This window comes from Danio aesculapii, chromosome 2 (genome assembly GCF_903798145.1).
Source record: "Danio aesculapii chromosome 2, fDanAes4.1, whole genome shotgun sequence".
Lineage (NCBI taxonomy): Eukaryota > Metazoa > Chordata > Actinopteri > Cypriniformes > Danionidae > Danio > Danio aesculapii.
Window position 1 is genome coordinate 3904807 of NC_079436.1, and position 24615 is coordinate 3929421.

General features: G+C 36.9%; 1 protein-coding gene across 1 annotated transcript in view; it reads left to right on the forward strand.

The window, feature by feature from the left end:
- Positions 1-243: 243 nt before the first annotated feature.
- The window catches only part of egfra (epidermal growth factor receptor a (erythroblastic leukemia viral (v-erb-b) oncogene homolog, avian)), a 77660-nt gene continuing 53288 nt past the window's right edge, over positions 244-24615 (forward strand). Inside the window, exon 1 of the mRNA XM_056464629.1 lies at positions 244-469. Coding sequence (XP_056320604.1) covers positions 391-469 — 79 coding nt within the window. The 5' untranslated portion in view covers positions 244-390. The remainder of the gene's footprint in view (positions 470-24615) is intronic.

The window sequence follows — 24615 nt, forward strand, 5'->3', positions numbered from 1 at the left end:
TTATCTTAAAATACGTAAAGCCAATGAATCTTTTTTTTCAGTGTTTTACTCTGTAATCTCTACATTTACTTTAGATATTTACAATTTGATACTTTGGCTTTAAATCAAAACAAAGGTAAAGATAAAAACACCTGAAGTCCCGTCGCACCTTCCTCTGTCCGCGCGTGAGACACCTCCCGCCGCTGACGTCACGCGCGCGGCTCCGTCCAGCGGTTCGGCTTTTATTCAGCGCTGGATCCCGGAGCGCGCAGGAGGAGGAGGAGCTGTCAAAGTTTACAGCCGAGTTTCCTCAAGAATACGCGAAGACGAGACCTCTGAACGCTTACAAAGCCTGGAACGAAGAGCCCTTCAAAGTATGGAGTGAAGCCCGAGAGCTTACAAACGCAAATAATGGCAGGACCAACTGAAATCGGATTGTTTTTTACCTTATTGCTCTCCGGGAGCTTCTGCGCGACGCCGGAAAAGAAAGGTAGGACTATTGTGAAACGGCTTGTTGTGTACCATTATTAAACGCTTTTTCTGTGGAGAATTATTTGGGAACACCGCATTTATTTTCTGTACCCTCATAGAAAAGAGGAGCCTCAGTCAGTCAGACAGCCAAGGTGTTTAAGTTTGAGCCCACTGTCCCAAAGATAACTTACACACTTGCACACTATATAGTGATTAACTGAGGCTTTTATGGATTGCGACATTACTTTCTGGAGCATTTTTGTTTGAGTTTCTTGTTCATGGGTCAATAATCATTGGGATTGAACCTATACCTTTCACTTGCGAGCACAGATTTTAGGTTATGTGACCCCACCCCATATTTTTAATAAGGTTGTGATTTATTTGCGTTTATTATGTGCTGTGGGTGGCACTGACATAGCAGAGGCAAAGAGGAAAGGAAATATTCATGTTGTAAAAATGTATTACCAGGAAACCTTGTTCAAATAATATATATTTTTAAACATTTAATGAACGTAAGTTAACAATTTAAAAAGTTTTTTTTTAGTTCTGTTAGTTAATAACACAAACCAAGTATGAAAGATCTTATACAGCATTTATTAATCACAGCTCAACATTTAATGCACTAATATAAACCAAAATCGTGCTTGTTTAATTAGTTAATTCACTGTGAGTTAACAAGAACTAATGAGTGACTTTATTTTCGTGAACAATGTTTACAAAGATGAATGAATGCTGTAGTGAATGTATTGCTCATTGCTTGTTCATGTTAGTAAATACATTAACTAATGGGCCATTATTTATATTAATATGCATCAGATGGTGGAAATAGCTTTGCATATTGTTTTCATGTGTTAAATGTAATTTAGTACACAGTTAATGTTTTAGCGGTTGCCAGATTTAACTGCTGTGTGGTGGCAGGCTCTTGTAACCATTTAACTTTTCACAATGATTAATGCAGTTTTTACTCAGTTTTTAGTTTTACTGACTTAAAAAAACAATAACAACCTTAATTGAATACACACTTAAAAATAAAGGTTCTATATTGACATCAACTTTTAACTTTTAATATTTGTGGAACCTTTTCTTTTATTATGAAAAGGGGTTCATTGGTTTGCACACATGGTATTCACACTTTTTCACACACACATTGATGAACTCGTAACATTATAGCAGGCACAGGACGTCTACATGATGTCAGATTGCTGTTGTACCCCAATGTCATGGAACGTTGCATTTTTGGGTGGAAATGAAAATGGTCAGTGTCCAACGTTGGGCAGATGTTGCATTTTAGTTATTTTCCAATGCAACCTAAAAACAACAAAATATCAACGTCTAATGATGTTACAGCTTAATGTTGTGTGGAAGTTACCACTATGTCGCCTATCAGATGTCGGATTTTGGTTGCCATACCCGACAAATAAATGTCAGTATTTGATATCAGTATGACGTTGGTTTAAGATGTTGGCTCGACGTTGGATTTTGATCACTTTCCAAAACAACCTAAAATCAACCAAATATCAACATCATTTCACGTCGTCATTGGACGTCAAAATAACATTGTCCTTAGACACTGTTGATCTAAATCTAATCTAATATTAACGTCTTATGACGTTGTGTGTCTGCTGGGATCCATGGAAACTTTTTGTTCCACAAAAAGGTTTTTAACAGAGGGAAACATATATTCATTAACTAATGAACCATTATTTATATTAATATGCGTCAGATGGTAGAAATAGCTTTGCACATTGTTTTCATGAGTAAAATGTAATTTAGTACACAGTTAATGTTTTAGCGGTGGCCAGATTTAACTGCTGTGCGGTGGCAGACTCTTGTATCTATTTAACTTTTCACAATGATTAATGCAAGTTTTACTCAGTTTTTACTTCAGTTTTCAGCTTTACTGACCTTTTAAAAAACAAGCTTAACTTAATGTACTCTTAAAAATAAAGGTCCCATTAAGAACTTTTATCATTTGTGAAAAAGGCATTCTTTGGTTTGTTAAAATGATCTTGACACTATAATAATAAAAGTAAAAAAAGCATGGTTCTGTGTAATAAAAAGGTTCTTTAGGGAACCCAAACTGGTTCTTGGTTTCGCTGGTAAAAAATCTCATTTTATTTTCAATCAGGTTAAATCTTTTAAAACAACAAACTCATTATTGGCATTGATGTTTCCACATTTAACATCCATGGGTAACATTTTATTCCACAAAAGGTTTTTAACAATTGGATAAAAATCATTTAGATTATTTAAATGCTCTTCAAAACATGTTTCTTTTAAAAATTCCTGTCTAAAAGGACCTTTTTTTGAACCAAAAGAGCATAATTCATGGCATCACAGTGAAAACATCCTTTTTGAAGTACAATTTTATTTATATTGTCTGAAATATGTGTTCATACGTGGTCCACCACTCCATTCTTTTATATAAATTCAATTACCTAAAGCCATTTATGTAACTTACAATGTTAGTGTTAGAGTTTGTCAGATTTATTAGATTTGTTAAAGTGTGTTTATATGCCACTCTGCGTATTATTTAGATGGTCTCGGGGGCATCCTGTGTGTAAACACATGACTGTGCCAATACTGACAGATGGGACACACACAAATCACTTTCTTACAGTCTGCTTCCTCATTTGGACTCATTCAGGTTTACTTTCACTGTGCCAAGAGAGGAACCACTTTCCTTTAATATGAATTCTCTTTTGATAGTCATCAATGGTGTTATAATTTCATGCACATTTTCTTGGTTACCTTTGAATGGGTGTTTATTGCAATTACTGGAAATCATATAGAGGACATACTGTATCTAAAGAGTGGTGTTTTCTTCACAATGAATTGCACTGATTCAGCAGCACCCATAGTGTTTTAGAGGACAGGTATTACAGTATCATTGAGGACAGTCGTGACGTCCTATAATGTCTTCAGGCTCCCTGTTGTGCCTCGCTCAAGGTCAGAGAAAAGCTGCCGCTATCTGTTATATTTAAGCCAGAAACTGCTGTTTAGTCTTCATAGACTGAAAATGAGATAGATGCATTTGCTGGCGCAGATTTCAAGCATATGTAAACTAAAGTGCAGCATTTTGAGCTATATTTGAATCTCCTGTAAAATGTCCCACATTTTGGTCATCAGTCCCGCCACATAAAACAGACTTTCAAGTGTCTCTTCCCCTTCATTAGTTCGGGATTGACCTCTGGATGCCGTCCAGCCTCGTTGTGACCTAGAACAATGTCTCTCAGGCAGTCACCTAAATAAATCAGCAGTGCAGATGCTGGAAATTCAAGTGTTAAACACTTCTTTTAGCATACTTTATTATGGTGCTTTGCCACCTAAATAAAAGTAGCTTCAAAGTATTCATTTCCAGGATAAAACAGAGACATTTCATCTTTTTCTGGAAAGAAATTGGGCTGTACGGTAACTTTGAGTTCACACGGAATCTGCATGGAGAAATCTACTGATTTTCAGCCCATCATTGTGTCTATATATTTACTTATGTAAATATGTGTAAAATTATACAGTGGCGAATGTTGATAACAACCAAAGAAATCCATATATATAAAGAAAACAAATCTAATTAGTTTACAAATGAAGTTCTGCATAATAAAATGAAATGACACAGGGAAAAGTATTGAACACATGAAGAAAGGGAGGTGTAGAAAGGCAGTGAAAGCCCAGACAGCAGCTGAAATCTCTCAGTAGTTCTTCAGCAAACCCTCTGCCCTTCGTGATTGTAAATTAATATTAAGTCACATTCACAAGTATTAAGTGGTACATTCACAAGTAAACATTGTTATTGAATCCTTGTAAGATGGAGTTTAAGTAAAGTGTGTGGTGCACATGGAGAGAAGAGTGTTTTTACTGGTGGATTGTTATGCCCACTCACCTGTGTGAGGCACACTCAGAAGTACACAAGTCAGATTTTTAGAAAATTCTGTGCAGAAAAAATTCTGTCTGACCCGGGCTGTAACTCAAAGCTTAAATCATAATTAAAAAAGGTTTCTTGGGTTTTGATTCTGATTCAATGGAAAATAATTTATTCCAATATAAGAAAAGTCCCTAATAATGTGAGTTCATTGTATGTTTAAATGAGTTTTGGCTATAGGCAGTGGGATTTAATCTATTCCATCTGATAGAGTTGTATTCATAAGTCGTCTCCCATGCGGAGGGTTGACTCAGAGTTAAAGCACACAGATACGTGTGAGATGAGTTGTGTTTGCTGCGTCGTCTGGGGCTTTGACTGCTTGGAATGGGGTTTGTCAGCATGTTTGTGTGCAGTATGTCTGGAAAAATCTAAGTCTTACACTTTTTTTTAGAGGGTAAATTGCTGGTTTTCTTCACCTTGACCTTTTATTTCTTTCCAAACTTTTTTTTGAGTTGGTTCAACAAGTTACTTTAGTATTTCATTTCCATCTAATGCTATATCCTATTTCACATTCTTCAGCCTAGTACTTTTATTATGGCTGCAGGATTTGAATCTGAATTTATAAAGTTTCAGTAAAAGGGCTGAAGAAAAGAGACTTTAAAAAGAAAGTTCATCCCTGTGTAAATACAGTTTCTATCATCCCCTTAATGCACATTTTAAAGCACTGAGTGAGAAATGCGGGATTGAAATGGCAATTGTTTTTATATAACAATAATATTTACGCTCGCTTAAGGTGGTTTTGTACTTGTACAAAAAGTGTTCATGTAAATAATCCCAGCAGACACACAACATCATAAGACGTTAATATTAGGTTAGATTTAGGTCTCCAGCATCTAAAGACAATGCTATTTTGACGTCCAATAACGACGTCAAATGACGCTGATATTTTATTGATATTAAGTTGTCTTGGAAAGTGACCAAAATCCAATGTCCAGCCAACATCTTAAACCAACGTCATATTGACGTCAAATACTGACATTTATTTGTCAGGTATAGCAACCAAAATCCAACCTCTGATAGACGTCATATTGGTAACGTCCACACAACGTCAAGCTGTAACATCATTCATTCATTCAATTATTCATTTTCATTTTGGCTTAGTCCCTTTATTAATCTGGGGTCGCCACAGCGGAAAGAACCGCCAACTTATCCAGCATATGTTTTAAACAGCGGATGCCCTTCCAGCTGCAACCCATCACTGGGAAACATCCATACACACTCATTCAAACACATACACTACGGCTTTTAGCTTACCCAATTCACCTGTACCGCATGTTTATGGACTTGTGGGGAAAACCGGAGCACCGGGAGGAAACCAACGCAAACACGAGGGGAACATGCAAACTCCACACAGAAATGCTAACTGACCCAGCCGAGGTGATTGTGCTACCCACTGCGCCACCATGCTGCCGCTGTAACATCAATAGACGTTAATATTTTGTTGTTTTTAGGTTGCATTGGAAAGTAACTAAAGTGCAACGTTTTCTGACTTTGGACATTGATGTAGGCCTGATGTTGGGTTCTGACGTCAACCCGAATTTCATTACAACCCAAAAATGCAATGTCCAACGACGTTAAAGCACAACGGCAATCTGATGTCAGGTTGATGGTCTGTGCCTGCTGGGATGGGAGATGGAAACACATTTATACTCTGACATAGTGATCATTACACCCACATGACTAATCGGCTGTCTCCATTATGCTTGTTTCGTTTACTGTTGGTTACTAGGTTACCAATACTACAGAATTTGTTGTTTTTTGTCCACAAACTTTGAAAAGATTTGCTTTAACATATGGTTGTAGTGTTTCTGTGGACAACCAAGATAATTAGAAAATGTTATTTTGTCCGTACAGTAACAATTTAAGATGCTGTGATTGATCTGAACTGAATAAACACTGATCTGTTCTAAGATGTTTTCTGTACAGCTGCTATGCTTATTTGAATTGAACTTGTTATTAATGAGCTTTTTTTGATGGGGTCCCTGCTGAAAAATCCATCTTAAACCAGCCTAGGCTGTTTGGCTGGTTTTAGCTGGTCATTTTCCAGCCTGACCAGCTAAGACCAGGCTGGAAATGGCTGGAAACCAGCTTTGAAATGGCCAAAACCCCTCTAAAACCAGGCTGGTCAACCAGCTAAAACCAGCCAACCAGCCTAGGCTGGTTTAAGCTGGATTTTTCAGTAGGGGTAGGGAAGGTTAAAATATTTGATTAAAGATTATGAGCGTAAATGAATTTTTACAAAATAATCAAGTGCATAGATTCATCATTTACAACAGTCACTACTATATAAAAATAAGAAGAGTAAACTTTAACTATAATTTTTATCACATATTTATTTTATTGTTCTTTTTTTTTCGTGAACTTTGAGTGTTAGATTTTTAACACTTCAGGTTAAGATGAAAACCCAGCTAATGTCATCATTTACCCAACTTCATGGTGCTCTAAACAAATGGTTTTAGTGTTTCCGTGGACAACCAAGATCAATAGAAAATGTTATTTTGTCCATACAGTAAAAATCTGAGATACTGTTATTGATCTGAACTGAATAAACAATGATCTGAGATTCTAAGATGAATAAGTACACGATTTGTTTTCTGTAAAGCTGCTATGCTTATCTGAATTGAACACATTATTAATGAATTTTACATTAACATTAGCACAAACAATTTGTAGTATATAGTATATAGCATTAAATGTAGATTTTCATTTACACAGAAACAGAAAAACAATGATGTTTGCGGTTAAAGCGATAGTTCACCCAAAATTTACTCAAAATTTAGACTAGCTCAAGTGATTCCAACCTTTTATGAGTTTAATTTTTCCCATTGGACACAAAAGAAGATGTTTGGAAAAATGTTTGCATACTGGTTACCATCCCTGACCCTAAATGACTGATAGCCCCGCCCTAAATGCCTAATAGCCCCACCCTAAAGGCATTGCATGTGACCAGATGTGAAGAAAAGTCATTTCGAAGTTTATGGTATTTAATTAAAGATTCTGAGGGAAAATAAGTACAAAATAATGAAGTGCACAGATACATCATTTATAACCAGCACTTCATATAAATAAGAAGAGTGAATTTAGATTTCGTACCAACTTGACTTTTTATCTCATATTGTTTATTTCAGAGTTCCTCATGGAGACGTTGGGAAATGCTTCATAATTCAAGACTCATACTATGATTAATGTTTTAGATTAAGTGATGACAAAACCATGTTATACATCTTTTGATTCATCTTGGGAAGTCTGGGACACCTTCAGTGCGTGTAGATGGTGTAGATCTCCCTGCTTGTTGAGTCAGGCCTCATCTAATCATTCACGACTTGCTTGTGTTTGTGAGCCAAAAGACAGATCTCCCAAATATTTCAAAACATCTAAACAGAAGTCGTCACGTGCTGCACGGTTCCTCATCGAGAGTCTGACATGACCTGTGAGGTACTTTCCAGAGAAACAGTGAGTAAGAGCAAAATCTTTAAGAGTTTCCTTTATAGGGATACTTTTAGCAAAGGATGAAACTTCTGTCTTCATTTACTCATCCTTGTGTCATTCAAAACCCATACGACTGACTGACTGACTGACTGACTGACTGACTGTATTTTGTAGAACACAGGAGGAGGAAAATTAAACACTTTCACTGGACATTTAGTCTACTTTTTAAATTTCTACATTATACTCACTAGAAACGCTATTAAAACACTATTAATGCATCACAAAATAAGTCTACTAGGCATGGGCCAGTATACGATTTACAGTATTAACCTTGAAAACCTTAATAAAATATCACGGTTTCATGGTGTTGTGATTACTGCTCTAAAATATGATAGGATTTAGGATCCTATATAGGATATATATCCTAAATAGGATAGGATAGGAAATAGGATTTATGCTGAAATATATCTTTTTAAACGTCTTGGTAAAAAACAACATTGAACAACACAGTATATTTTATTTTTAGACATTTTAAAAATATTTTGGAACAGTAAACATGTCAGACTGAACAATTAAAATAAATCACAGACCATCTCTGCTATCTATCATTAGTTTCAAAAGCACAGATTTATTTCCACTTGATAAGGCATCTTTATAGATCTTTGGATATAAATAAGCCACCGCACTGTTCAGGCCTATAACGTGCTTTAATGTTTGTGCATTATTAAGTGTTTTCAGATGTTTGCTGAATCCTGGGCTGACCAGATGCTTTTCTTGTGGAGTAGGGATATCAATTTAAATGAACAGTTAACGGTTGTTGTCTTGTTTGTGATGTGTAAATTACACTAAAGACGCAAGCATTCCCATGCAAAGAAAATGTATTTTTTTCTTTAAATAAAAGTCTAGTAAGATCGTGAAAAGAAGCAACAATTTCTTAATAAACATCATCATTTAATGACTAAATGCAGTGAATAAAATACCGTCGCCTCATTCAAAGAAAACTGAAGGATGAGCTGATGCGATGCATGATAATCCTTGTGTAATTATCCCTGGAATGCTTAAGCTAAGCATTCATTTTATAAATAATTCATTTTATAAAAAATATAAATAAACATTCATTTGAATAAACATTCATTTTATAAATAATCTTTAAATATAAAATAATAAAAATAATTTTAAGTAATGAAACTGTAAATGTAAATGTAAATGTAAAAAACCTATTATATAGGCTACATGCTAAATAAAGGTGCCTTGTCAGAACTGAGCATCACTGCGTCCACCGCAGATATGCTTCTGTTTAAAGCTTAAAGAACAGACATATAGCCTACTGTATATGACAGACGACACAATCTCAATAAAAACTGATGCTTGTTGTCTTCATTATTTTAAGAGCGTGTGTTACGACATTGATAGGATCTCTTGTTGTCAAGCTTGTGTCCTTTTTAATATAAAGATAATTCCTTGAAATCTGCAATACCCCTGTTGTCCCTCATCGCTGGTAAAATAACCAGCCTTTCAGCAAATCCTAATATTTCTGTGCCAGTTCGAAGCATGCAGGCTAAAACTAGACTTTGGGCAGTTTCACTTATTAAACACTCCCTCGCCTGACATGCTGCGAGTGAGACAGAGAAAATGAAAGCACATCAGCACTGAGTAAAAATAATCAAGACACCTTTAAAATAATCACTTGTATAAAACTAGCAAATATATGACAGAGGTTTGTGATACAACAATTACAGTGGAGCTCTAATTAAATCCTTATTTAAATTTTTGTGTGACATGCTAATGGTCTAATCCGATTCAATGATCTATGCTAAGCTAAGCTAAAAGTGCTCCTGACAGACCTGGAGATCGACTGAATGAATTAAAAATGGTAAAACTCAACTGTTTAACAATGCAGTTGTTTGGGGATTTTCTAAAAAAGTGTTCCTTTAAGATTCATGTAAGTCACTATTTATATTTTAGATTTATAATATGATTACAAATTTTGGGTAAAGCATAGTGGTCTGAAAAATATAATTAATAATTAATATAAGATGATAATTAATTTATGTTTTGGAGTCTTAAGTCATCAAAATACTGTAATCCTAAAAAGGCCTACTATAAAATACCAAATAACACAAGTTATTTTGGTATATAACCTATTATTACAAATCCTGTTCTTCTTAGGTTTCTTGCAGGTTTCTTATTTGCTTGACGAAGGTCAAAGGTGGATTTGGTTTGCTCTGTTGTGAGTGCTGTACCTCAGCCTCAGGCTTAACACCATTCAGATTTACTCTGGAAAACACCCTGGTGCACTTGCCAACACCAATACCTTATAAAATGTAGTGTGTGTGTGTGTGTGTGTGTGTGTTAATGTTGACCTTAAAATGGTTTTTAAAAAATTTAAAACTGCATTTATTCTAGCCGAAATAAAACAAATAAGACTTTCAAGAAAAACTGAAAAATTCTTTGCTCTGTTAAACATCATTAGGGAAACATTCTCAATGTTTACATTAAAAAGTCCAAATGTGAATTTTAATTAAGGTCAAAGGTCCGGAACAATTGATATTACATACAGTCACTTGTTTTTTATAAACATCCACAACATGTGATGTATAACAGAGTCACGCAGGAAAGCGTTGAATATTTTGCCTTTGATTTTTATTTTCTGCCCATTTTTTATTTCGGCCCAACTAAGCAGTTGATGTACCAGGTTTATGCATTCATCAATGAAGGAAATCCACAATTTGAATCCTTCATGCGTGATCTTGCAATACGAAGCGGAGTCGGGTTCAGATTGAATACCTTCGCGGTTCGAATCCGGACTGGAATCAGGACTTGTGAAGCTCTGATTTACATGATAACATGCTTGCCTTATATTCAAAACACAGATTGCGCTTCACTCCATGTTCCTCGGGTCCGATAAATACAACTTGTTCTCATGATAAATACTCGCTTTGATTTGACACAGGACATAAAATTGCACAATGATTTGATTTTCCTCTTGAGTAGTCGTCCTGTATCATCATCAGTTCCTCCACTAATGCTTCGAGACCATCAGTGTTCTCCGTTGGGATCATGATTGTTTAGCCAGTGATCTTGGGAAATACATCAACCCTGTATTTTCCCCCAAATTGTGTATTGGATTTGAGATGTGATACTCCTCTTCTGTCCCATTATCGTCCTCCCTCGCCTCGGGACGCTCCAAGATGGAGGATCATTACGTTAAATTGTCAGGCGTCATTTCATCGCATCTTCTGCCAGATGAGAACGAATGTAAATAACATGTGTGTGCAGCTGGATTCATTTGGGTTCAGTTGACATGGGAACAGTCATGTAGCGATGACAGATTCTCTCTTTGCTTCTCGGACTCTCTGAGGGCTAAATAACAACTTCTCCAAATCAAATCATTGCTAAGGAATGCTTTGAGCTTTTGAGTTTTCCCGTGGTGCAACAGGTAGAGCACTGTGATCACGGTTAACTAGAGATTTTCCTCTTGACTTCTGGCTAATTCACAAAGCTTTCTGTCATATTTACAGCAAAGAGCAAGTAAATTCTAGCTGAGCACACAGATTTTTATTTGACGGCTATCAGTATGATGAGCACTTACTTTCAGCTATGTTAAATGGCAATTTTTAACCCTTGTGTATTGTTCAAGTTGACTACCCTTTGGTTATGTTGGGGGCTGTTTTTGCCCCATTGGCTTCCGTTATGCCCAAACCTTTTGATTGCAAAGCCATGGCACCAAATAATCATGCATTCTTTATTGTTGGTGATTTTCCCTGTTGTCATCACAATGGAAGTCAATGCGGCAAAAACAGCCACCAACATAACAAATGGGTTGTAAATTTGTGTGTATTGTTGAGTCTTTTAAAAAAGTTCCAAAGCATTTTCCCAAAATATGTGTCAAAATTAGATTTGTCAATAAATATCATTTCATTTGCTGAAACAGAGAGACATCTGTGGCCAAATTAAGACTCAAAATAGACTCAAAAACATCCCCAACTGTCAGGGTTGAGGTTGGGGAAAAGGAGCAAGGACTCAAGTGCAGGGAAAATGATGGGTTTTTATTAATAATAAAATAAAATAAACAGCAAAACAAACTACCCCAAGGGGGAAAACATTAACAAAAACAAATATACAAACAAACTTGACCGGGCTGAGCTGGCAAGAATCAGGGTTAGACAAACAGGACACGACTCGACAGGATACGACATGTGATGAACTGGCACAGGACCGCAGACATGAGGAGACTATAATGGAGAAATAATTCATTAACAGACTGGTGGACTGGTGGACTGGTAGTTGGTAATTAATTAACACTTGTGTTTCCGGTCTGCCGCATTCGCATGCGTATGAATGGAAGTCTATGGGGCAAAAAGTGCAGTGTGACCTTGGCTTGAGAGCAGAGTCTGAAGGTTTAATTAGCAGATATTAGTAAATATTAGCAAATTAGCAAATATTGCCTCGCACACAACAAAGAAAAAGGACAAATTGTTGGTGCACGTCTCATTAGTGGATCTGTGACCAAAACAGCAAGTCTTTGTGATACATCAAGAGTCACAGTATCCAGAGTAATGTCAGCATACCACCAAGAAGAAGAACCACATCCAACAGGAGTAACTGTGGACCAGGAGGAAGCTGTCTGAAAGGGATGTTGCGGTGCTTCCTTGATTGTATCCAAAAAACATAAAGCCACAGCTGCCCATCTCACAAAAACTGTTGGTCGAGAGCTCCACAGCGCCAATATACTTTGGTCACTCGTGCCAATGCCAAACGTAGGTTTCAGTGGTGTCAACAGCCTAAATATTGGGTTGTGGACAATGCGGAATGTATTGTTCTCTGATGAGTCCACCTTCACTGCCTTTCCCACATTCGGGAGAGTTAAGGTGTGGAGAAGCCCCAATGAAGCGTACCACCCAGACTGTTGCATGCCCAGAGTGAAGCATGGGGGTGGATCAGTGATGGTTTGGGATGAATATCATAGCCTTCCCTAGGCCCAATACTTGTGATACAAAGGGCGCACCGCTGCCAAGGACTGCCAAACCATTCTGAAAGATAATATGCTACTCACACACTTCTTGCCTTCTTTGCCATAGTATACTATGTGTGCATGCATCTTGCCTTGCTCGGCCTAGAATGCTACTTGCATATGCATTGCGGGTTCTTTGCCATAGTATGCTATTTGTGCATACATCTCTTCTCCCTTGCCATAATATGTGTCTCGCCTCCTTCGCCATTAGTATGCTAACCACAACAAAGGACGACAGAAAACCATCAGTACATCATAACCAGTTACAGTCTGGACCTAATCAGTAAAAAAGTCATTGAATCATTCTCCTCTTCATTGCAATGCATAGTAGAAGCGATTACTTTTGACGCCCCTAATTTCTTCCGTTCCCACTTAATCTAATTGTTTGCACTATAAAGTCAATGATCTGCAAAACTCCTGCCTGATTTCCTCCTCATCCTGATTTGCTGCCTCATCATCCTCTCACAGTTTTTGAATGACCCTTGTGATTGGTTCTGCAGACGTCCGGCTGGGATTTCTCTCAAGAAAACCCAATGCCAGGCGTCAATTTCCTGCCTTTTAATACTAGCACGCTTCCTCCTCCACCTCTGCTTGGTTTTCAGCGTCCATCCTGAACGCTCTTTCAAAATGAGTTACCAGAGCCCACTCGCTGAGCCCCCGGGAGGGCGATTGTTAAAAAATCAACCTTCAGCATGAGAAAAACTGCTTGTTTTCAGGGTCTCGATGTCTGGCGATTGGCTTTCTCAGAATTGCATCTGCTGAAGCGGTTGGAGTTTCAAGAGTCAGATGAGTTTCGGCGGAAAAAGACGGACCTCCTGCTTTGATAAACTGTTGAGCAGTTGCCGAAAACTGGCGGAGGAATCAGAGCCTCATTTGCTGGAGTGACTCTCGCTTATTCTTTTGGCAGAGAACAATGAGGGGTTTCTTCAAGCGGACTGCAGGTTTTTAAGTGTTTCTCCATGAGCCTGCTTGCTTTGAAGGAAATAAATGTGTGATGGAAGGATCCGGTTCTTCTGTTTGCTTTTGTCATTCTGGTTTGTCGTGTGGTGGATCTGACAGCTTGATTGCCTGCTGATTGTAGAGACTGTGATTGAGCTTAAAACAGCCAGGAGAGATTTAGAGCTAAACAACGCTGTGATTGCCTGTGACAGACCGAGCTTTCTTTCTTTCTTTCTTTCTTTCTTTCTTTCTTTCTTTCTTTCTTTCTTTCTTTCTTTCTTTCTTTCATTTCTTCTTTCTTTCTTTCTTTCTTTCGCTTTTTTATCTTTTTCTTTCTTTCTTTCTTTCTTTCTTTCTTTCTTTCTTTCTTTCTTTCTTTCTTTTCTTTCTTTCTTTCTTTCTTTCTTTCTTTCTTTCTTTCGCATTTTTTATCTTTTTCTTTCTTTCTTTCTTTCTTCTTTCTTTCTTTCTTTCTTTCTTTTTTTCTTTCTTTCTTTTTTTTCTTTCATTTTCTTTCTTTCTTTCTTTCTTTCTTTCTTTCTTTCTTTCTTTCTTTCTTTCTTTCTTTCTTTCTTACTTTCTTTCTTTCTTTCTTTCTTTCTTTCTTTTTCGCATTTTATCTCTTTCTTTCTGTCTTTCTTTCTTTTGCATTCTTTCTTTCCTTCTTTCACACTTTCTTTCGCACTTTTTTCTTTCTTTCGCGCTTTTTCTATCTTTCTTTCTTTTTCTTTCCTTTCTTTCGTTCTTTCTTATGTTCTTTTCTTTCTTTCTTTCTTTCTTTCTTGTCATTCTTTCTTTCTCTACGTGCGTTTATGTAACAAATATGTCTCCAACACTTATAAGATTTGCTAGTAATATTTATGTATGTCTCCAATAGGCCTACAGAGCGGTATTAATGCGTCCTGAAGTAAAGTGAAGCGGCCATAAACTCCAGCAAGAGAAAGTCATTGTATGCAGAGCCATAGACCTTTATCTACAGTATAAATAAAGTATAATTATGGAAACTGTGTTCATCATAACTGAAAGCTACGTCATGTTTGCTGGCCTCATGCATCGTGCAGCTGTCACTCAGTCAGTCAGCATGTCACCTTTAAAGGGTTAAACAAATAATGCACAGCACTACTACGATTACAGAAAATATTGCTCTGTTATAATTCACATTAAAAAAGAAAACAGCAACAACTGAAGAATGAGAATTCCGAATGAGAAGCTGTAATGTAGCCGTGGCGAAAATGAATTTTGGTGTGGCGTCCCACCATGGAAGACTGAATGTAGCACAAACCATGCAGTATATAAAGCATACCGTATGTGCATTGGCGATACTTTCCATACAAATATACACTTTATATTTATATATTCATATACACATATAGTTTGTTTGTATGTAATTTGCATATATTAAAATGTATCTGATTTCTAGGTGGATTACTTTTGTTCTGTTTTTTAATAAACAGTAAATTCCCTCTGCATGAACAGATGATGAAAAGTCCATGTCTCTGTTTTCACACATGGTTGTTCTCTTGCTAGCTCTGACGTTTTGCCAGCTCTTGGGAAGTCTGTGTTTGGAAACTCATGAATGTGACCGGAAATGGTGCACCTGCATGTCATGGAATTTATAGCATTTTCACTATGGTGGAAAGAGACGTTGGAATTTAGACTGACAAAAACGTCATGTGAGAAGATGCGGTTTTTGCAAATCCCACAGGATCTCATTACTTTTAATTGACCAGAAGGAAAGACCACCACATATTTTCTTTTTATTTGCTGGTCACTAAAAATAATAAAATAAAATTAATGAAAGGGAAAAAATAAATAAAAAGAAAATGAACATTATTTTTAAATCCAATAATAAAAAATAGTCATAAATTCAGTAATCAGACTTTACTTGTCATCACTACAAAGCACTGACATTAGCATTTATTCTTGATTAGAACTTTTGTTGTGTGATGAATGCAGGAGAACAGTTAACTTTGTGTTAAACCGAGCTAAATAATAATATACTTTACTTAAAAAAAGTATTTAAAACCAGTGTAAAAAAAGTTCTTAAAAGTACACTCACCGGCCACTTTATTAGGTACACATGTCCAACTGCTCGTTAACGCATATTTATAATCAGCCAATCACATGGCAGCAACGTAATGCATTTAAGCATGTAGACATGGTCAAGATGATCTGCTGCAGTTCAAAGCGAGCATCAGAATGGGAAGAAAGGGGATTTAATTGACTTTGAATGTGGCATGGTTGTTGGTGCCAGACGGGCTGGTCTGAGTATTTCAGAAACTGCTGATCTACTGGGATTTTCACGCACAACCATCTCTAGGGTTTACAGAGAATGGTCTGAAAAGAGAAAATATCAAGTGAGCAGCAGTTCTGTGGGCGCAAATGCCTTGTTGATGTCAGAGGAGAATGGCCAGACTGGTTCCAGCTGATAGAAAGGCAACAGTAACTCAAATAAGCACTTGTTACAACCGAGGTCTGCAGAGGAGCATCTCTGAATGCACAACACGTCCAACCTTGAGGCGGATGGGCTACAGCAGCAGAAGACCACACTGGATGACACTCCTGTCAGCGAAGAACAGGAAACTGAGGCTACAATTTACCACAATTGGACAATAGAAGATTAGAGAAACGTTGCCTGGTCTGATGAGTCTCGATTTTTGCTGCGACATTCACATGGTAGGGTCAAAATTTGGTATTAACAACATGAAAGCATGGATCCATCCTGCCTTGTATCAACTGTTAAGGCTTGTGTTGGTGGTGTAATGGTGTGGGGGATATTTTCTTGGCACACTTTGAGTCCAGTAGTTGCAATTGAGCATCGTGCCAACACCACAGCCTACCTGAGTATTGTTGCTGTCCATGTTCATCCCTTTATGACCACAGTGTACCCATCTTCTGATGGCTACTTCCAGCAGGATAACGCGCCATGTCATAAAGCACGAATCATCTCAGACTGGTTTCTTGAACATGACAGAGTTCACTGTACTCAAATGGCCTCCACAGTCACCAATTTATTTGTCCTCCATAAATCAATTATTTTAAATTCAGAAAATAAAGCCATCCTCATTTGGAGAAGTGGTGTATTTAAACCAGTGTGGGTTCAAATTCCATTTTAGTGCATTTTTCTGTAAAGCAGTCTGCTGGCTATATATTCATCCACTATTGGAAAACACTAAACGGGAACAAAGTGTACAAGATTTTGACAGATGCACAACCACAGCAAGCAGAGTGTGTCCTGTGTAAAGCGTCTAACAGTTACTCAAATATTTGACTTGTTATTTGATCAAACAGTGGCAGTGTTCCTATCGCAGTATATGAACTCCTCATAGCTGCGTCTAGTGACTCGCGTCCGTGTGTTCGATCATCTGAGAGGACGTGGAGAAGTTTGTTTTTCTTCTAGAATTGTGCTCAGATGTTCAGGTGCTTGTTCTCAGAGCCTTTGAATTGGAAAGTGCTGTTTCCATTTATTATTCCTTGCGGTTTATATTTAGCGAACCTTAAGATGAAAAAAAAGGAAAATGTCGAGAAACAGGATGACAGTTTTAGGCCAGCGGTTCTTGACGCACAGATGCTAAAATGCACACTAACGCAAGCCTGCGCAAACAAAACACAATGTGTTCAGCCACATTTGTGGATGACAGTGGCCCGTTTTTAAAGTCTGGAAGATCTTGAATATGGAGATTGTGTTTCTCTAAAATACCTGTTTGAAAGCTCAGCTTGTCAAGCTGTAGCCAGTGCATTGCTGACTAAACTGGTAGGATGTCAAGAAAAGCATTTTTGAAAGCATTTTTAAGCAAAGGTCTTCGTGTTTTCCAATTCTGACGACATCTGACAGACTTTTCAAACCATAAATTATAACATAAGGTAGGGCTGCACCATGCATATACCATATATCAGGGCTATTCAATTGGCAGCCCCGCCAATTGAATAGCCCTGATTTATGACTATTTGTTCCGGCCCTCCAAATAGTGTGACCAAGACATTGATCCATTTTCTTGTCGGCTTAGTCCCTTTATTAATCCGGGGTCACCAGCGGAATGGACCACCAACTTATCCATCACATGTTTTACGCAGCGGATGCCCTTCTAGCCACAACCCATCTCTGGGAAACATCCATACACACTCATACGGACAATTTAGCCTTCCCAAGTCACCTGTACTGCATGTCTTTGGACTGTGGGGTAAACCGGAGCACCCAGAGGTGAATGCAGGAAGAACATGCAAACTCCATACAGAAACGCCAACTGACCCAACCGAGGCTCGAACCAGTGACCTTATTGCTGTGAGGCGACAGCACCACCTACTGCGCCACTGTGTCGCCGTGACCAAGACATCAAAAATAAATTTTGTTCAGTCGAAAAACGGCCGCTAAGTGAAGTACGTCTGCTCAATACAGCACGAGCTGCAGTTGAAGGCTACGCAGATCGTGAGTCACCTGACATTAAGCGAGTGGTGCGAGGAGCCGAAAACATTTGGATAATTAATCGCAAAGGCTTCTCAATGCCGCGATTCTGTTGCACGTAACAAAACTGCTCCAACTAAAAGTTATGCCACCTGTACGCTAGTTTAAAGTTCCAAGCTTATACACCAACGCTAATACGCACGCACACTAGATTAACCATAGTAGCGGGTCGTTCACATATCACGTCTTTTCCACACGCAAGCTCATTATTTTCAATGTAAGAATATATTGCATGCCAATATGTGCGCGCAAATGGAGCGACGTGCTCGCGGCTTCCAGATGCACCGAGTGAAAAACATTGTTACAACATAGTTGTACGTGGCTTTCAGTGCAATGTAAACAACAGATATGTTAGAAGAAATATTACAAATTATTAAAATGATTATGTATGTATGAATGCAGATTATAATAACAGTTCATTTAAATAATTAGCTTATATAAAGCTTCAATTTACATTAGACATGAGAACCGTGAAACCATGATTATTCGTCAGACTATGTAATCGTACAACCAAAATCTATAATTGTTGCATCCATAATTGTTATGCAAGTCAAAACAAAACATATGAATATGTCTGAATGCAGAAGTAGCCTAGTTAAGCATTGCAATGCTTTTGTTGTTCTTTTGAAATTGTACAATGCACTGATGTTATGCTACCAACTGCGCCATCGTGACACTTATTATTATTATTATTATTATTATTATTATTGTTGTTATTATTGTTATTATTGTTGTTATTGTTATTATTATTATTATTATTATTATTATTGTTGTTGTTGTTATTATTATTGTTATTATTGTTATTATTGTTATTATTGTTATTGTTATTGTTGTTGTTATTGTTATTATTATTATTGTTATTATTATTATTATTGTTGTTGTTATTGTTGTTATTATTATTATTATTGTTATTATTATTATTATTATTATTATTATTGTTGTTATTATTGTTATTATTATTATTATCATTATTATTATTATTATTATTGTTATTATTATTATTATTATTATTATTATTATTATTATTATTATTATTATTATTATTATTGTTGTTATTGTTGTTATTATTGTTATTATTATCATTATTATTATTATTATTGTTATTGTTGTTATTATTGTTATTATTATTATTGTTATTATTATTATTATTATTATTATTGTTGTTGTTGTTGTTATTGTTATTGTTGTTGTTATTGTTATTATTATTATTATTATTGTTGTTGTTGTTGTTGTTGTTGTTGTTGTTGTTGTTGTTGTTATTATTATTATTATTATTATTATTATTATTATTATTATTGTTGTTATTATTATTATTATTATTCAGTATTAATTTTTTTAAAAGGGCGACGCAGTGGCGCAGTAGGTAGTGCTGTCGCCTCACAGCAAGAAGGTTGCTGGGTCGCTGGTTCGAGCCTCGGCTCAGTTGGCGTTTCTGTTTGAATGTTCTCCCTGTGTTGGCGTGGGTTTCCTCCGGGTGCTCTGGTTTCCCCCACAGTCCAAAGACATGTGGTACAGGTGAATTGAGTCGGCTAAATTGTCCATACTGTATGTATGTGTGTGCGAATAAGTGTGTATGTGTTTCCCAGTGATAGGTGGCAGCTGGAAGGGCATCCGCTGCATAAAACAAGTGCTGGATAAGTTGGCGGTTCATTCCGCTGTGGCGACCCCAGATTAATAAAGGGACTAAGCCGAAAATGAATGAATGAATGAATTTTTTAAAAAACTATTGGTTAATTAATTGGTTATTGGCAAGCACAGTCCAACCTATCTCTTAGTATTGGCAAAATCCAATATCAGTCAATCTCTAAAACTGGAACATACAGTATGACATATGCAATATTGTTATTGAGAATTGTAATAGCAATATTTCCGATTTCCCTAGAAAAATGCTGTTTTATTAGCTATGTTTTAAAAAAATTATTTATATAGTGATATTAAAATAAACAGGTTAAAGATATTTTTTTAGATCTGATTAACTATAATTCAGTTTAAAAATCTGTGCAAACATCTTTAAAACACTATGAATGAGTGAAAACCTCAGCAGATATTCTGACTCTAGTTTCTTGTTGTCATTTTCGACTTTTAGTGTTTATTTTTAGCTCTGGGTTCCCCTTTGGTCCGCCCCAGCCAATAGCAGAACAGCAACTATTGGGCAGGGATAAAAAGAGTAAGGCCACATCTTACTGGTCAAATTTAGATAAACAATACATAAACTAAATGTAATTTATCACACATGTCTGTGATGTGTATCTTGCATGTACCGTTATTGTGATAATGATATTTTTTTGTGATATTATACATACTACAGCCCTAATGTAAGGTTTATAAAACTTTCTATTCAAGGTATGTAATGAAATCTCCCTCATATGAAACATTCAGGTCTCAGTAACGTCCTGTGTCTTCTCGGATGATCACATTTCAAAACAGCAGTTGATCTGGACAGGCCGCAGATGCGCAGTGAGAGGCGATACGGCGATCACTGACACTCCCTCTACACACCACTATTGTCAGAACACTATATTAGGACAGCAGGTGAAAATATAGACCTGAAGGAGGTCAGCTGTAATCCAGCTCTCTGTTTACAGGCTTTGTTTAGTTTGCTGCTGCTCTCAGGTGAATGGCTGCCCACCTTTGAACACAAAAACAATAATTAAATGAATTTAAATAATTGTTGCGTAGGAAAATGAAAATATGGAAGTTTTCTTCAACCTGACAATATTCTGACACACAAATGTTAAAAAATCCATGCTAATTAATGAACCCTTCGATCAAGTTTACTGAATTGCACTTTACAAGTATGTATGTATGTATATGTGTATATATATATATATATATATATATATATATATATATATATATATATATATATATATATATATATATATATATATATATATAAATATGGTTAACCTGCCGTTATACAGTATATAGTGTCCTTTCAAAAAGATGATGTCTGTGCACTCATAAAATGACTTTTGCTGCTTGTTCACACTACTTATTTAAAATGAGTTAAATGACTCTTAATTTGTGGGAGGTGACAACTTAATTGTTTTCTGTTCAGCCCACTTAAATTAGTAAAATGATTAGGTTAACTTTATCGATTTGTGTTGGGACAGCATGAAGGAATTTTGTGGAACCCTGCATTTCTTTACAGTGTTTGTATAATACATGTTCAATGACGTTTATTTGTATGTTGAGTGTTTGTTGTCCTCGAAGTTGTCATATTGTTAACATCATCTCTCATCATCAAAGTCCTCGTAGGGTTGACTTTGTATGGTTGACCTCGTAAAGTCGACATTGTAGAGTCGACACGATAGGGTTGACACCATTGGATTGACACTGTAGCGTTGACCTAGTAGAGTTGACATTGTAGGGTTGACCTCGTAGGTTTGACATTGTAGGGTTGATATTGTAGAGTTGACCTTGTTGGGTTAACATTGTTGGGTTGACATTGTAGGGTTGATATTGTAGAGTTGACCTTGTTGGGTTAACATTGTTGGGTTGACATTGTAGGGTTGATATTGTAGAGTTGACCTTGTTGGGTTAACATTGTTGGGTTGACATTGTTGGGTCGACATTGTGGGGTTGACTTCTTAGGGTTGACATTGTATGGTTGACCTTTTAGGGTTAACATTGTAGGGTTGACATTGGCGAGTTGACCTCGTATGGTTGACCTCGTATGGTTGACCTTGTAAGATTGACATTGTAGGGTTGACATTGCAGGGTTGACATCGTAGGATTGACCTCGTAGGGTAGACATCATAGGGTTCACATTGTAGGGTTGACCTTGTAGGGTTGACCTCGTAGGGTTGACTTTATAGGGTTGACATTATAGGGTTGACATTGTAGGGTTGATCTCGTAGGGTAGACATCATAGGGTTCACATTGTAGGGTTGACATTGTAGGGTTGACCTTATAGGGTTGACCTCGTAGGGTTGACTTTATAGGGTTGACATTATAGGGTTGACATTGTAGGGTTGACATCGTAAGTTTGACCTTGTAGGCTTGACCTCGTAGGGTTGACTTCAGAGGGTTGACCTCGTAGGGTTGACCTCGCAGGGTTGACCTCGTAGGGTTGACCTCATAGGGTTGACTTTGTACGGTTCACATCGGAGGATTGGCTTTTTTAGGGTTGACTTTGTAGAGTTGACCTTGTAGGGTTGACATATGGTTGACATCGTAGGGTTGACCTCATAGGGTTTACATTGTTGGGTTGACATTGTAGGGTTGACCTTGTAGAGTGACCATGTAGCGTTGACCTTGTAGTATTGACATCGTAGGGTAAACATCATAGGTTTGACATTGTATAACTGACAATGTAGGATTGAGATAGTATGGTTGACCATGTATAGTTGACCTCGTAGGGTTGACCTCGTAGGGCTGACCTAGTAGAGTTGACATTCTAGGGTTGACCTTGTAGGGTTGACATCATCTCTTCACATCATCTCTTCTCTTCATTTATCTTGACAGACAAGCATCAAGAATCACAAATCAGTTCAAACGTGTCCTATATGATTACTCTAGCTGAAACCGCATGTCTCTCAGGAGCTGCAGCATTGATATGCATCTAGCATGTCGATCCGGCTGGATGTGGTTTTCCCAGCCCTAGGCTTCTCTCTCTCTCGCAGCCGAGACTTGTGAGAACAGCTGAACTTTTTCCTCTCTTTCATTCTTTCCGATTTACTCTCTTTGATTCACTAAAGTCTTCTACTGTTCAGTACGGCAGAACTAATGCATCACTGCGCAGCACATCTCCATGTTGACACATCCATATCTGGGATATTTACTCGCTTTGCTGAAGGCTTTTTGGCTAAACATCCTCAAATCTGCGTTAGGGATATTAGAAGCTCAGACACAGAAACTTCTATGGGCATGTTTTCACAAGAACATTGAGAAAAAATCAGGTATTATTACTAGAATAGCAAACTTATGGCTTGGACCACACAGAATCTGCGCATCCACAAATCTGCAGAAAATCCTTTTTGTTTACTTATGTAAATGTGTGTAAATATATTTACTCAGTTTGGATATCCACTTCAGAAACATTTTTGACTGATATGCAAAAGTTCATGTGTATGTGTAAATATACTGCTCAAAAAATAAAGGGAACACTTAAACAACACAATCTAACTCTAAGCGTTCCCCTTATTTTTTTATTAGGGTTGGGCGATGTCAACCAATTTGGTTCTACATTGTTCTAATGTGAAACATCGCGATGGACGATGGCATCATCGTCACAGGCGGCGGTGAATTAATTATATATGAATAATTAATTAATTTATAACGAATTAATAATTTGTAGCCTAATGTTTCAACTACTTTACACACAAATTACCACATGTCAGTCACTTTTTCCGCAGGACTCTGGCATGAATAGGCAGAGTGATCTGTCTTGTTAGAATGGCGTCGACAAACTTGGTTGGTAAAAAAGTTGCACAACTAACAGGAACCAACCAACAGTATCAGGTTTACACTAAAATTACAAAGTACAAGCGTCAAAGCGAAAGACTGAAGCGGTGTACTGATGCTGTGACACGTTACCTGATAGATTCAAAAGACAGAAGAGTCGTTAGATAGAGACAAGATGAATTAAATTTCACATTTAACAATCGTCCTCATCCGTAATCATTTATAATCCAAATCAGATTGATCCAAGACTATAATAAATAGACCGATTTCACCCTTTTCTTCGTTTTGGAAGAATCCCCCCTTCCACCCCATCTCCTCCTTTTCTTCCTTTACCAGAGGGAGCTCCTGGGACCTACCGGATCTCAGGCGCAATTATTTCCGAGCTCGGGGTTCTCTCTCGGGACAGCATATCAAATCTGCTAATAGCGTCAAGCAATATCTAAGTTGCAGCTGGTAGGGCATCCGCTGCGTAAAGCATATGCTGGATAAGTTGGTGGTTCATTCCGCTGTGGCGACCCCCGGTTAATAAAGGGACTAAGCCGAAAAGAAAATGATTGAATGAATATTTAAGTTTTTGTTTCTATACTCAAAATTTTGCACAGAAATAGCGTAAAAACAGGGTGTCCTTATAAATTCTTAAAATGTTTTAAATTTCCAAAACAAATTTTAATTCTTAAAAAGTCTTGAATAAGTAATTCGCTTATTTTTTATTATAATTATTTTGTTTGACTGGGCAAGTAAAAAATATTTTTACTTCCAATGACCAAACCTTAGCATTTAGCCCTGCATACGCTGCAACAAATGCTTTCTTACTTGAAATTTGTCTTATTTCTAGTCCCAACATCTAAAAATACTTAAATTAAGAACCATTTTATAAATAAATAAATAATATTGTTTTGTTTTCAGAAATAATACGTCAAAATTAAATGAGTTTTTTTCTTAAAACAAGCAAAATAATCTGCGAGTGGAGTAGGAAAAATAAACTTATTTTTT